Source organism: Merops nubicus, unplaced genomic scaffold (assembly GCF_000691845.1).
Source record: "Merops nubicus isolate BGI_N331 unplaced genomic scaffold, ASM69184v1 scaffold20699, whole genome shotgun sequence".
Lineage (NCBI taxonomy): Eukaryota > Metazoa > Chordata > Aves > Coraciiformes > Meropidae > Merops > Merops nubicus.
In genome coordinates this window covers 15,153-30,969 of record NW_008629276.1, presented here as the reverse complement: position 1 = coordinate 30,969, position 15,817 = coordinate 15,153, and the positions used below count along the sequence as shown (strand labels likewise).

At 37.6% G+C, this 15,817-nt stretch overlaps 1 protein-coding gene across 1 annotated transcript in view; it reads left to right on the top strand.

Moving 5' to 3' along the window:
• Window positions 1-3,615: 3,615 nt before the first annotated feature.
• ITGB3BP (integrin beta 3 binding protein (beta3-endonexin)) overlaps window positions 3,616-15,817 on the top strand; it is a gene marked incomplete at both ends in the record, with an annotated part of 15,865 nt that continues 3,663 nt past the window's right edge. Inside the window, 3 exons of the mRNA XM_008946952.1 lie at window positions 3,616-3,658; window positions 8,139-8,277; window positions 13,035-13,107. Coding sequence (XP_008945200.1) covers window positions 3,616-3,658; window positions 8,139-8,277; window positions 13,035-13,107 — 255 coding nt within the window. The remainder of the gene's footprint in view (window positions 3,659-8,138; window positions 8,278-13,034; window positions 13,108-15,817) is intronic.

Below are 15,817 nucleotides of genomic sequence, written 5' to 3'. Positions count from 1 at the left end.
GGCTTGGAAACCCCTCCAGGGGTGGGGACTCCACCACTGCCCTGGGCAGCCTGGCACAGCCCTGGACAACCATTGCAGGGAAGAAATTGTTCTTTAGGGCCAACCTCAACCTCCCCTGGCACAACTTGAGGCCATTGCCTCTTGTTCTATTATTGTTTGTTAATTGACAAAAGACCCTGACCCCCCCCTGGCTCCAGGCTCCTGTCAGGAGCTGTGCAGAGCCAGAAGGTCTCCCCTGAGCCTCCTTTGCTCCAGGCTCAGCACCCCCAGCTCCCTCAGCTGCTCCTCCCCACACTTGGGCTCTAGACCCTTCCCCAGCAGCTTTGTTGCCCTTCTCTGGCCACGCTCCAGCCCCTCAAGGTCCTGTAATTCATGTAGGTCTGGTGTTTTTCTTGTGTAAGAATAATCATTGGCTTTTTAAGAACAGTAAAGAAAATACATAGGACACTGCTAACTTCAACAGCAGAAAGATGAGGCCGTAAGATTCATGCTGCCTGTATACAGGCTTGGGATATTGTCCCATTTTACAGCTCCTTATGCAGTTTCAGACATAACTTATGTTAGAGCTAACATAGGTTCCAATGTCTGCCAGTCTTGACTTCCTGGAAGTAATCATGCCAGACAGTAGTAATACCAAGGAAACTTATCAATACACAAGCTTTGTTTTGTTGGTGTTAAGTCTATTTCTCACTGGCTGCATACTGAGTTTAACTACCATTTATGCTGAACATAGAAAATGATCATGTATTATTTCTGGTTTTCCAAGCAATAAGATATTTTTGCTGGCAGGTTTTGAAGACGAAGCAATATGTAAATACCATGGAAGTGTTTCCTTTTTATTTTGCCCAGTAAAAACAGAAATTGAAGAGGAAGCACATTCAAATGGCCTCAGAATGCACTGCAGTACTCTCTAGGGTATTTTTAATGAAGTAATATAATCAAGTCCCTGATTCTGTATGCTCTTTTATGTTCATTAAGTCTGTACCTGACTGTTACCATTGCATTCATTCATAAACGAATTGTGAAGGAGAGGAAGTGTATGTGGAATTAAAAACACTATAGAAAATCAGCTTCTTTTTAGAAATTTAAATTGCATACCTAGGCTGTCACTGTTAAGCAGTTCACATATAAGTGGTTTCATCAAAGGACTATTCCAGTGAGTGAAGATCTTCCAGTATTAGCAAGTAGCAGACAATATGACCTTGAATAATACACTATGGAAGTAATGTGTAGTTTATTCAAAATATAAGGGGAAAAATAATCATTGCAGGTAGTCTAACTAGCTACAAACGTGTGCCATCATACTGTGCATAGTTAAGAAAATGAATTAAGCCTCATCAGGGAATTTTGAACCAATTCAGGGGTAGGAAATGCAGGTAAATAAATTGTGTACTGTCATCACATACGCCTCACCTTTCTGTCTCCATTTCTGGTTCACACTCTGACATTTGATTCTGCACCATAGCCACAGCAAGGCTTTTTCAACCCTATAAAAAAAGATAAACCAAAGTAAAGCTGGTGTTCTTCCATGATGTTTCCTAGAATACTTCAGGAATTTTGTTTGCACATATTGGTTTTTCTCTATGTTCATCTTTTGAAAGATCTGATAGAAGACACTTGGGCAACCAGGTCTCCATGCTAGATGTCTGGATGAATTTTGTTTAGTGGTCCTAGCCAAGGAATGCGTGTAGACTAAGAGCACAAATTTTAACATATATTGAGATTTATCTTCTCGCATTATGACACCAGAGAGACAGTCATTAAAAACAATCCCACAAGCAAACCAGGCTGCCAGGTAGGATGGATTGGGGAAGGCGAAGCAAAGTTGACCTTCTGAAGCCAAAATTGTACCTGTGAGCTCCTTCCAGAATTGAAGGGCTTGCCTGGAGCGAGGCTGCCTCGCTTGGGGTGTTTGCAGGGCTTTTACAGGCCACCAGAGAGAAATTTGGGCTGTCTGCAACTCCATTGCTCTACGCAGTACTTGACAGACTTTAAAGAACATAGTCTTGACCAGTCCACAACTTTCTCTCCAAAAAATTTTCAAAATGTTTATAATTTAGTGGGATTTTCATGTAGTTTCTCATTTATCTTCATCCTATGGCTATGTTGAGTCCAGATTCTGCTTTACTTTGGCTGCCAGCTCTTTTTGAAGTCCATCATAAAAACTTCCATGGTAACATGCCTTAGTATAACATGCAAATGCATTGGCCCCTGGAGCATCCTTTCAGACTAGAAGGATTAATAAATAGAATGTTTCTCTGCTGCCACTGGGGTGGAAGATGTAATAGAGTCAGTATTCCTTAAGCAATATGGTTTTCTATTTAAAAGAGAAATACATTGTAAAGAATTCCATCAAACTGGTATAGCTTCAGCTGCCCTTTGGCAAGAAATTCACATGCTTATTTAATTTAAATGTTACCTGTTTACTTGGCTTTTCTAAGATAGAATAATTCCCTTCCTCTTTTTGTGATAGAGATAGTTGTATAACAATGTTCATATAAGACTGAGTTGTGTTTTGAAGGTGTATTTTCATTCTCTTTTTCTAATACTTTAATTTACAGTTCTGGAATAGTAACATAAACTTGAAAAGTCTATGGTTCGAATGGGGTCATCTTAATTCCTTAAAACATTCTTTTCCTAGATGAAAACCATGAACTAAGTTCTTGAAATATGATGTATTTCCTAAATCTTGTATAATTTGATGTAATCTATGTGTTTCTTGGGGACTGTTCATATCAAGATTTAAATTTTTTTTCCTCGTCCTTTTATAGAATGCTTTAAACTATTTTTAAGATTTAGGAATGTGCTTAAAAAGTTTCAGTTGTCCCTGGGAAAAATAGTCTTAATTTATGTTGACCTTTCTTTCCTTTGAGCATTTAGCCTGCATTCAATAAAATTTTGATGACTGCTCTTTAGCAGACAGCTGTACGATATAAAGTATTATAAATATTCAGCTTTCCTCTTCTAGCGTTGCCATTAACAGCTGGGCATCCAGTTCAGCAGAGCAGATTTTGCAGAGAGAGCTTGGCATGTTCCTGAATCAGTATAGTGAAGAAGACTGGCAAATAGTTTCTTATGGTTTGGGGACCTGTAAAGACATAGAGCATCTGTTCCCCAGTTAAGTCATAGTCTGGTAGCACTGAATCATGTTAAGAGCTAAAATGATGGGAAGAAGTACTTTTTTCACCTTGGCTGTACCTGTGTTTGAAATGCCTAATTCCTGATTTCTACTAATGGCAAAATAATTCCAACCCTTGCTCAGAAGGTATGTAAATGATAATGCTTTTGTGTTTTGTCATTGGTTATAGTCTTTGAGAGGGACAGATACACCGTGTGATTTCACTTCAGTGCCTTGGGCTTCAGCTCTAATATAAAATGGAGAATTGGATTTTCTTCTGCAAATATTTCATGCTTCTAAACAAGCAACATTTTTGTTACACAGTGTTTTAATCAGTTAATGCATTTGCTTTGGATGAGATTGGTTTTCTTGTGTAGCATATTAAAAAAAGTGAAACATGAGAAAGGAAAATGTCTTTAAAATTACAGACCTTACTACCAGAAATCTGTGTGTCTAGATGACCATAAAACTTGTCCTTTTTTTTTTTTCTCTTGCAGAGTTAAAAGAGCATTAAAGTTGGACACTGTTAAAAGAGATAATGTAAGTATTTTTTGGTGTATGGGATCATCTGGGCTGTATGTATGTGTGTGTGTATAGATCTATTCACACACGGGCATATATAAGTGATATTTCATTGTGACAGGTTGGATGTTGGCCAGAAAAATCTTAACAAGGCACAAAATTGCTGCTGAAAATATTAGTATAAAATTTATTGTATTCCATTTGTCATAGAACTGCTTGGCTTTAAGCAGTGTACATCTGTGTGAATCACTTGAAAATAAGGGAGAAATATGCATATTTTTTTATTGCCAGCACTATTTACCCAAGAGCTGAATGAGATAAGATCCTTGGTGAAATCATTTATTAGAAATTAGCTCTGTTATCCTAAAAGTGAATGTTCTGCCATGTAATTGTACATGTAACAATATGGAATTATGATAATGCTGTAATCTGCATATTATAAACCACAAAATCGAAATGAAAACATTAAAGGCATTTTCACATCAAGGATGTAATTACCTCCCTCAGCTAATCTGGCATAATGAAACAATAAACTACTAACACTGCCATAAATTTCACCACAGTTATCACAATAAAAATAAAATTGTACTGTTGCTATTATTTTTTGTAAATGCAGCTACAGCGTACTCCCAGCACCAGCATGTCGTGACATATGTCAGTTTATTATCAACAGTGGGTGTTGCTGCAGACATCAATACAGAGGAGCTCCTGAGGATGGTGGTTTTTAAAGGAAGGAAAATTTGGGGAAAGTATATAGAGAGAAATAGCTGGTCAGCAAATCACCTCCCCATAAATCTTCACGTCAGTGTCATTTTGAAGAGATTTGTTTACATGCAGCACATATTTGGGGGGGTCTCACTGCTATTTAGCAAAACAGAAATTTGCAATTTAAAAAAAAAAATATTCCAGCCACTTTTTTTATTTTTTTTTTTTTAAATTTAAACAAAGGTGGCAAAATACCGCAGTGGCACTAAAAAAAATCATTAGCAATTTAATTAGCAGCTTAGTGTACCATTACCCAACTTGTTCTGCTCGGGATGCAGCTGTGACTGTAATTTTGCATCTGCTTCTTGGGCTGTAGTAACATTTTTTTGTAGATGAGTGGTCCAGCTAAAATTACACACAATTCTTTTACTGCCTCAAAGCTATTCCTTCCCTGCCCCCTCCCCATAAGCTAAAGAGTTACTTGGTGGTTACCTGCATTCAGGTTCTTGGGCTGTTGTTAAGCTTTTTGTTGCACATCTGAATGATATAAAACTTTTGGTGAAATCTCAGCAATGTGGGTTTACATGATGATTTTTGGTTCATATGATGTCTCTTAACAGATCCATGTCAAAGATTTAAAGTGTACCTTAATTAAATAACTATAGAAGGTAGGAAGGATTGTGAGGTACTAAACACACGTGGTTTGGGTGAGGTATCTGGTTGAGCTCTGCTGCATCCATTGCTGTTTCTGCTGTTTCTTGCCTGTTGTTCAGGAAGCCCTCTTGCCACCACTGGTCAGACTACCCAAAGCATGCTGAATAAATCAGAGCAGAAATCAGTATTTTGGGGTTTTCTAATATTAATATGGTATCATTAAAAAATTGCATAACTGGACTAAGACTCTTCTTCCTAGAAGATAATTCTTACTCCACATAACTACTGTCCTTCTAAGTACTGCAGTCATTTTTGTTTGGGTAAGGTGCTCAGAGGAGTCCAAAAAATATCTAGATATATGGTGGCTGAGGTGACCTCTCTTCAAGCAGGAAAAATACCCTGGAAGTCTAAGCAGATTGGAGACTCTCCCTGCTACAAAAGAGATTTGATGACATTGAAGTGTCATTGATACTTTACTGCAATTAATATTTCATTTAAAGATGATTTAACCTTCTTGAATATGGCAAAATATTAGTGACAACAAACTGAAGGTCCCATCAGGTATTGCTGAAGTACTGATAGACTGCAAAAAGAGTATAAATGGCTGATGCAAAATTATTTACTGTATTCAAGACTGAAACAAGACAGAGTAATATCCAGGAGCTATGAGAAAGCCAAATAAGTGGGCAGCAAATTAAATCTTTTTAAATAGGGTGTAAGTCATGTTACTGATGACCAGTACTAAGACTGTTGGGTTCTAAATTAAAAGTAACTACTCCAGGCAGAGCAGGAGAAGAAAAACATCAAAGCTGCAGCTTTGTATAAAAGTGCAGTAATATATATAAGAAATGGAATAGCAAGCAGCACTGGAAGTATAATGCCATGGCTTAAATCAGTATTTTGTCTTCATCTGAATTAGAATTGAAGGTACTGTTACTCTTTGAAAGTGTAATTGCAGAAATTGTAGTGTGGACCTCTATCATTCTGTGGAAGAAAATGAGTTGTGAGCATTGGCTTTGGTATGAGTGGCACAAGAAATGCCTTCGAATGAAGGAGATTAGAAGTTCAGGATGTTTTAATAGTTCAGTAGGGAAGAACACAGAAGGGATATAAGAAAATGCTGTATTTTTTTAGAGGGAATATTGAACATTCTTTATATTTATTAAATTTCTCTTGATTATATATAATACTGGCATTTTTAAAACTGAAAGCCAGGAACGGGGACTTATCTTTTGTATGACATGTGTCAGAAGTTACCTGGTGAACCTGATTACTTGCCTTAAAAATACTGCTTGGCCAACCCTTCAGAGATCTGAATTTGCTGTAGTTAAATTTTCTAAGGAATATTTGTGAGAACTTAAACCTGTGAGGTTCAGGCCTTCTCAGAGTTGTCTTTCCATGCTCTCAAGGTCCTAGTAAACCCTTTTCCGAGAGCACGCAGGAGATTCCCATGCTCTTGGTTCATTGGATTTAAAAAGGAGTAGCATGAGGGTCTTGTTCCAGCAAAACAGGACAAAAAATGATGAGTATGAGAAGGAAATGAATGAATGATTTCCTCTGCAGTTTCAAATTAATGTCAGTTACCTAAGTACAAATATCAGGTTATCTGGTTTTTTAAATTTTTTTCCCAACCTCAGCTTAAGTCCTGTGTGTTCTTTAATGAATATAAATCCGTGATCCTCACCTTGTGTTTCATTCATGGTATTGAAATGGTCTAATATGCTTGCCCATTATGTTTTTTTCTAACATTAATAAATATTGATTATGCTATTAATTATTATGAATAAGTGGAACCCAAAGATATTACAGACTAATCATATACAATAAAGTTTCCAATGAAGAAATACTCTGTATAAGAATACTGAGTGTTGTGAGTGGCATGAAGACAAAAGATAGACATTCAGTTTCTACAGAGGGAATGAGGATCAAGTTGGTAGAACAGGCTGCTTGGCTGGGAAGTGGATGAGTTCTTCCTTTGCTTGCTACAGTTGCAAAAATAGAGAAAAATTAATTTGCTCCTCAAACTCAAAGCCCCAGGATTGTAACAAATTAAAAAATGCAGGAATCTTTTACTCTGTCTTTCTATGGGTTTTGCTTCAATGATACTGTTTCCAAGAGAAAAAAAAATAACTTAAACCATAGGAAAAAAACTGTTTCACTGCATGTGTACAGCCCTTTTTTAAGCCCTTGAGAAAATTTTGAAAGGTACTAGAAAAAGTAGTTTTGCCAAAAATGTCCCTTTATTGTGCTGTTGAAGGCTGCTGAACTTTTTAGCTGGAAACAAGTTGTTACTAGAGCTGGAGCCCTTTGGGTGCAAACAAAGTGTGGGGTTGGTTTGGTTTTGTCTGCTGTATCTGAAATCCCAGTTTGCAATTCAGCATCCAGTCTAGAGGGTGAACTGTGTCCCAGCTAGTCCCAGTTACTGCTTCAGAATTTCAGACTAATCCTTCTGGAAACTTCCCTGCCCAGTTCATTTAAATCAATAAATTTTATATCATTAGACATGTTGAAATCCTAAGCCAGAGACAGTTTTGGATTTAAGGGACCCACTTGTTTTGGGTTTGTTTTTTTAATTAACACTTATTTAGAAAATAACAAGAAATAACAAATAGTTATCTTTTTTTCTAGAATTAAAATCTAAAAATACTTGCTTATAGTTTATGTGTCTTAAATTCTCAATACTACAGGAAAAGTAATACAAGGTTTTGGCTAGTTTTAAAAACCAACCAACCAAAGAAACAGAGAAAAAAAAACACATACTTTTTATTTATGGAAACTAGGAGGTGAGTGTTTGAAGGTTTTTTTATTTTCCTGAGTAAAACTAATGTTAATGAAGAGGAGGAGTGGTCGGGTGGCTTGGCAGCCAAAAAAGCTCAACCCACCACAATTTGTAAGGTGGGCTTTCCATGAATGGGAGCACATACAATTGGGAATTACTTAGAAAAATCTGTGAGCAGCTGGTAAATGTTCAGAGAGGCTTTGTCTGGTTCCTGACTCTACTGCCAGGAAAGGTAGAGGCCAGAATGTGTTTAGTTTGTGGAAGGAAAGTTAACAGCTCCTGTAGGTTTGGATGGATGTGGGTATTTCTTCATCTTTATCCCATTTTCATTTAGATTCTTTGTGTTTTGCTACATTTTAGGCATATGATGGAACACCTTCGAAGGCCAAGAAGAAAAATCTCAACTCTTACTCACCAACAACAGGAACACGTGAAATGAGTCCATTTTCCTCTCCTGTGAGTCATACTGCACAAAATCTCAGGAATCACCCATCAAATGGTGAGTTGAACATTCTGTCTTTCTTATGGCAACATTTTTCTGGTTATTGGCTTGATTTAGTAACTTGGGTCTCATGCAGGATGTTCGATTTCTTTTTTCCTCTTGAAGAATTTTAATCTCTTTTGGAAAAGCTGATGTTGGTTTTTAAAGTGTGAATCTTTTCAGTATAAATCTTGGGAGTGTTTCTGAAACAACTTAGTTATGAAACAAGTTTTGTTTTCTGTTTATAATACACAGCTGAGGTCTGGAATCTCTCTTAGCCAGGAGAGCTGGACAGAAAAGATGTGTGTAGTTGATGCATGTTTAATTTTGTGGCCTTTGGAGAACTATGTTGAGATTTGCAATGCAAGTCCTGGTTTATGTACCTCCAGTTTTCTGGTAGCAAAAGCTTCCATGTAATGTAGCATTTTTTTTTTCACTATTTTTACCTAGATTTTATCAAATGAAAGCTAAAAGGGAAGTTCAGGAAGGTCGATTAGTTTAACTCTGCTGCTTTGCATTCTTTTACATAGTTTTTTGCTATTATTTCTCATGCTAAAAAAAAATAAAAGCCTTACTACTTATTTTTAATTAATCTAACATGACACTGAATGTCATCAGCTCTCAGAAAACTCACCTTTTAAGAATTACAGTATTTCCATCTTGCATAAGGATATATGTCCACTTAATCACACAGTCACAGTTTTTGATACAACCTATGACTGATCAAGAAGTATATTTTCAGTAGACTAACTTGTTTTTATGGTTTTATAGGTTGTGGTCTTCTGAAGTGTTAAGAAACCATTAGGTAACCTGCTGTGACTTTTTAATATTAAAAAAAAAATACATAGAGCTTTCTTGTCACCTTTCCCATCTAGAGGCCAAGAGCTTTTATTTCCTTGCAGTACAATGTTTAAGACTTGATTTGAAGGCTTCAAATAATATAAAAAAAAAAAAAAATCCATCACTTTCTTGTTCAATTTACCTTTCACTATTAAAAAACAAAAATTCTCCTGTCTGATTTTGAATTTGTCTGCCTTTAATTTTCAGCCATCAGTTCTTGTTATGCCTTTTTGTTGGGTTAAAGAGATTTTTATGCCCCATATATTTTGGAATTTATGTGCAGTAATTGAGGTCTCACTAACATTCATGAATGATGATGAGTAGAAATATTCTGAGCAGGATAGAATAACCACTGTTTGAAATTTATCTAGATGTCTGCAGATTTTTGCACTGGTTATTGTACCATATGCTCTCACGATGGATCAGCAAAAGTGGATTTTTCCTCCAAGAAAAACAGGGGTTTTTAAAATTATTTTTTTTAAGAGTATGATCAAGAATTTTTGGGTTTCTGTCAAAGCTGACTGAACAAAAAATGAAAATTACTGGATGTCTTCAAGCTGAAGATACTACAGTCTGTGTGCATTACATCCCTTTTCCTTATTAAAAATAGCAGAGTACCTGTGGAAGCATAGAAGGCCTCTATGTGGAGGTTTTGTTTGTTGGTTTTTTTTTTCCTAAATAGTAGTCGTGCTAGGAGACTAGACAGAAGTAGCTATATCCTAATTTTTTATTGTGCTGCCAGTCTTCATTATGAATCAGCTTTGTGTCCTTGTTGCCTGTTTGTCAAACAGTTTTAACACCATCGAGTTCCTCACGAGTGCTTGCTGCCAGTCAGCATGTTCACAGCTTTCCTACCAAGTTCTCTGCTGGTTCCAGTTCTCCCCAGAATGCTGGTTCTTCTCTGCCAGTGCAAGGCTTTTAAATTGGGCATTTGCCCCTGGAACTAATACTGAAATGCCTGTTTCAGTCGTTGACATTCCAAAAAGCCTTCAGAGGAAGAATTAAACTAATTTCTCCCCTTTCTTTCATGAGTGATAACATCTCTCAACTAGCTGTACAAACTGGGTGTATTGAAAGGACCTGTATTTTAGAACACCCTTTCCTTCACAAAATTTAAGATATATGCAGTTGATGTGTGTTTAATTTTATGACCTGCTGAGAACTGTGTTGGCATTTGCAATGAAAGGTCTGGTTTGGGTACTTCCCAGTTTGGGATGGGGAGAGTGAGTCAGAAAGTAACATCTTTGCCACAGTGCCTACCCTGTTGAGTGAACAATTCCTCCTCAAAACTAACAGCTTTTTCTTGATTCCTAAAAAGGTGATTATTTGTCATGGTGGGCATCTCCACACTCTCACTTCACATCCAGAAATCTTTAGTGTCATTTAACCAGTGCTTTAGAGAGTTGACCCCTGCTTTCTTAAAAATATAAACAGTTTCTGTGTGGAATTATTTTCCTCTTCAACAAAGTCGCTTAAAGCATTGTCTGGAGTATTCCCACAGATATCCCAGACTATGTGCTGAATTTTCTCCTTGGAGTTTAAAACAAGTTGGACACCAATTTAACCCCATTATTTTCCAACTTCTTTCTTACTGTGAGAAGCACCTCTTCCAGTGGGCAGCATTCTGACTTTGTTAAGGAGCTTATGCCTTTGACATGTAATTCTACCTATTCTTTTTTTTCTACAGAGATAAAGTATTTTCAAAATATTCCCAGGTCACATGTCTGTGTTTTGTCATGAGGTAGCATCCTGCATTCTGCCCCAGAATGGAGCAGTAAGTGGCCAGATTCAAGTGAAGGGACTGGATGTTACCATACCTAGCTGCTGCTGAATAGCAGATCCATCACCCAGATGCTCCAGCACCTCAGTGCCAGTCTTCTGCTGTGGTACCCAAAACTGAACCCAGTCCTTAAGCTGTGGCCTCCCCAGTGCCAAATCCAGGGGCCGTATTAAGTGTGGGCATAGGGGAACATTCTTTTTGCCTATTAAAAAGATGATGATGTGATCACATCTGACATTGAGATGGATAATTATTCCGTAATTATCAGTATTTAGTATTTATTTGTCAGTATTAGTCTTTATTTATTCAGTAATTACTCTGTGACCAATATGTAAGAAAACAGAATGGAAAATACTCCAGAATTAATGCAAAGTCCTCAAAGTGGCATGGATCTATCTCACTGAGGAGACAGCTGGGAATTACCTGTGTTATCAACATGGCTTTCTTTTGCATAGCAGTGTGGAGGAGTGCCTCAAAAAAGGCTAAATACCTACAGAATGGTAAGATTGTGCAAAAGTAACATTTATTTTAGGAGAAGACGTGAACAAACCCAGTTACAAGATAATGTGTCTCTATGATATTATCATCTGTACATCCTATTGGGCTGCCTGGTAATTCATATATTGCCTAACTCCCCAAAAATCTCACAACCCATTTATGACATAGATTTCTAAAATAACAGAATATTCAGTCTTCTCATCATTGTTGGCTAACATATTTTTAAGATTTATTTTAAATAATTTCTTCTCATCATTGTTGGCTAAAATATTTTTAAGATTTATTTTAAGTCATCATTTTATCCAAATCAATCCAGGGCTCTGACATTCCATAGGACTGGTCTAAAAGTAGTATCTGTTTGATAATTGATAACTGATTTAAGTGCAAGTTCCATGAGTACTTAGATTTAAAATTAAATCTTTTGGGGTCTTAACATTTAGCTACTGTAGTGGAAGAGCTTAAATTTTTATAGCACCTTGTCATTCTGAGGTATTTCTAAATGTTCTACAAAATATTAAAATTAAAAGTTAATTTATCCTTGAGTGCTGATACTTGCATGTAATAATTTAGATCTAGCAAGAAGAAATCAAAGTGTTTAATGCTTTGTGTGGCCTCTCTTTTTTAGTTTGATGTCAGAAGGGAGATGTATTACAGTGAAACGTGAAAAGCTCCTCGTGCCAGAGGGTCTGCTCTAGGATCAATGCATTTGTTAAGGCCACAGTAAAGACCTGTTGTAGTTTCCTCCAACTTATAGAATCATTTAGATTGGAAGAGGCCTTTAAGGTCATTGAGTCCAACCATTCCCCAGCACTGCCAGGTCCCCACTGCCCCGTGTCCCTCACACCACATCTCCACGGCTTGGAAACCCCTCCAGGGGTGGGGACTCCACCACTGCCCTGGGCAGCCTGGCACAGCCCTGGGCAACCCTCCAGGGCAAGAAATTGTTCCTCAGGGACAACCTCAACCTCCCCTGGGGCAACTTGAGGCCGTTTCCTCTTGTCCTGTCCCTTGTCCCTTGGGAGCAGAGCCCGACGCCCCCCTGGCTCCAGGCTCCTGTCAGGAGCTGTGCAGAGCCAGAAGGTCTCCCCTGAGCCTCCTTTGCTCCAGGCTCAGCACCCCCAGCTCCCTCAGCTGCTCCTCCCCACACTTGGGCTCTAGCCCCTTCCCCAGCAGCTTTGTTACCCTTCTCTGGCCACGCTCCAGCCCCTCTTGTGGTCAGGGGATTAGAGAGTTATAATCTGAAACAAGAATCTTTCACTTGAAGGTGAGCTTTACCTGCAATAACAGCTCTTCAGTACAAAGCATTTGTATGTATCTGTTGGAGGCAAGGTAGAGGCAGCTAATGGGATAAAAAGCTCCTGAGCAGAACAGTGTGAGAATTATGCTAAATCCCAGTTATTAATACCATAAACCCAAGGTTTCCACAAATAGAAAAGTAACATGAATTGATGATAGGTCGAATGACAATTCCAGTGAACTCGTGTGTTTCATTACCAGGGCATCTGTCCTGCTTTGTGGGTTTTGTTTGGGTTTTTTCTCTTCCTAAAAGATCATTTAACAGTCGAGATTCATACCAACACCTTTTTTCATGGGCTTCAGATGCTCAATATATTATTTTCACCTTTATTGTTCCTTTTCTTTCTGGTGAATCTCTCAGGGGATGGAACCAAGGAGAGCGATTTGGAAAGCAAGTCACCCAGAAGAGGGCAGCCTCCTTCAGAGCAGGCTAAGTAAGTGTCTCCAGGGCACCGTGGGTGTCCTGCCCTGCTTTTTACTTACAGAAGATTAATATTTCACACAGAATTAAATTAATAGTGATTATTTTTTAATACTTCTCATTCCACAGGGCTGGATAGACAAAGGCATTGAACAGTGGGCTTGCAGTTACAGGTTAAGTCAGGGTTTGCAATACAGCTGTCTCACTGGTAGTGCAGGGCACGTGGCACTGCCAGTTACAGGAGTCACACTACTCAAAGGAAAATACATTTTGCCTTTGCAGACTTTTCTGAAAGTGTCCATTCTTCACCTGATTTTTGGAAGCATTAACTGCCAAAGATACAGGGCCAGTAATGAAGGACAATTTTGATCACAAACTAGCCACTGATAACTGGTGAAACTTTGTTTGCTTTGCAGAATCGTTTAAAATTTTTCTCTCTTCTGTCACAATCTTATTTTAGGCTATAAGTTTCCTGATATTAATGGACTTTGGGCAGTGCCCAGTAGGTAAAGCACTTAAGTGAATGTTGCAGGTGAAATATCTGATAAACTGCCCTCTTTAAAAGTTTAAAACTTTAAACTTTTTTTAAAGTTGATAGATGTAAGGAAGCAGAAGTGATAATATGTGTTAAAAGTGAGGCTGCTGGTGTCTCATGTTGTTAGTATGGCTTCATCTTTGGTTTTGAAAAACAAATGTGATTGTTTGTAACATTGCCATAGGTCAGCTGAAAAGTGAACTGAAATTTTCTGTGCCGAAAGTGAGGTGTCTGGCTAAAAATGTTGTATTTTTCAGTCAAAACAAACACATCCATCCCTAAGAGTTAGGCAAAAGAAATGTTTGTTTCATCTGTGAGAGAACTTGTTGAAGAGGTGGAAGGCTCTGTGTGTTGGATTGTATCAGGGATGGCTTTCATCTTTATGGGAAGTTACCCAATTTGGAAATCCTGGAAGTTATGAAGTTTGTGAATATGGAAGTGAAACTCAGTTAAAACTCAGTAAAACTAGTTAGTGTTCATGCTTTAGTGTAGCTAAAGATCTGAAAGCTTCCTTCCTCAATGAGCATATTCTTACTTCTTGCCACTAATACAATATTAACCTAGATAGTCCTCCATCCACTTCCCTCCTTTTTACTCAACTAAAGTTGCATTCACCAGAGACTCTTCTGATCTGTTATTAGCAAAATTTCAAAAAAGTAATTCTTTATTCTCTTTCTTCATCAACACTGTCTGCATTTTTTGTTCTTGAAATCTTACCCTGGTGTGTTGTCCTGCCTTTTTAGGTGATGCTTCATCTTGCCTACTGGTGGAATCTTGATGTATATCTTTGACACCTCTGAGAAAGAGAAAGTTTCATTCAGAGCTCAGCATCAACATGGCTATACCACATTTCCTCTTCTCTACAATGTTACACATAATTATTTTTATAATTCATTGTATTGTGACTGTCCTGTATTTCATCCAGGCCTGGTGCCTGCACGTGCAACTCAAACTGTTGTGTAAATTCTCCTGTCTGTACCTCTGGCACACTCTCTCTCCAAAATCTAAGGTGTGTTTCCTCTTCCCCCACTTTGTCACTAAGAGCTCACCTCAGTTTCATGCAAACTTCTACACATTCCCATTGCCCATGTTTGTTTTTTTTTTTACTAACAAATAATATTTCTGATATTTATTCAGCTAAATATTATGTTTCCTACAGCTGAAGTTGAAGCTTTTCCTTTTGATTATTATACTTGCACTCTCAATGTGTTTGTTGGGATTTTTTCTTGTAAGGAGTGCTTTCTCCCACCAATCTCTTGAAATGTCCTCCTTGTAGGACAGAGTCTTCTAAGTGATGCAGCTTGACAGACAGTAGAATTGTTTGGATGGCATGTTGCATAGTAAAAAGTAAAACCTTACAATTCTGCCAGTGGAAAGCTGCAAACTGATTAATTGGGTGGGTTTTGTGGTTCAGTAAAACCCTTGGTCAACACATACAGGCTTTTTTCTTTGTGTTAGTAACCTTGAATTGCAGAACAGTTGGAGGATTCATGGGCTTCATTGACATGTAAATGTTTGCAGTCAAGAATTCAGTATGTTTTAAAAAAATAGCAAGATTTGCAGAAGACTAACAGTTAGTGACATGCCACTAAAACACCTTTATAAGCTAACACCTATGCAGGAATATTTATATGAACTTCCACACACTTTATTTTTACAGGTGGAAAATTTCTTGTACAATACACTGGCATTAGCATTTTCTTTTCCTGTGTCAGAATAGAAGTGACAAGTTTTTCTCATGCTGTAGTTCTGCTTCTAAATTTGGAGGTTCTTCTAAGGGTGATTCTCCCTTCTGTGGAAGAAAAGAGTTTATAGATTATTTCTCTGTTGGCTCCATTTGATTTGCATTTTTAAATGGTTCAAAGAGAAAGTAACCTAAACATTCATTGCAGGATTTTTTCAATATTCAATGCAAATCCTGAATTGTGTGTTAAAGTTTGCCATTTAGAGCTAATCTGATTGTATATGATGTTATTTTTTATTGTGAAACCTATTAAACTGAAAGCTGACCCTCTTTACACTGGTAGTAAAATATTTGTGGCTTGAAAGGGAAGGTAGTACAAGAAAGTTGAATAAACAACATCATTTGATGTTGTCCCTGTGGGGCTTTTTTAACTTCTTATGTTTCCTATCACCACAAGCATTGTTGTACAGTCTTAACAGTCCATGGGTTAGGGGAGCTCATCTT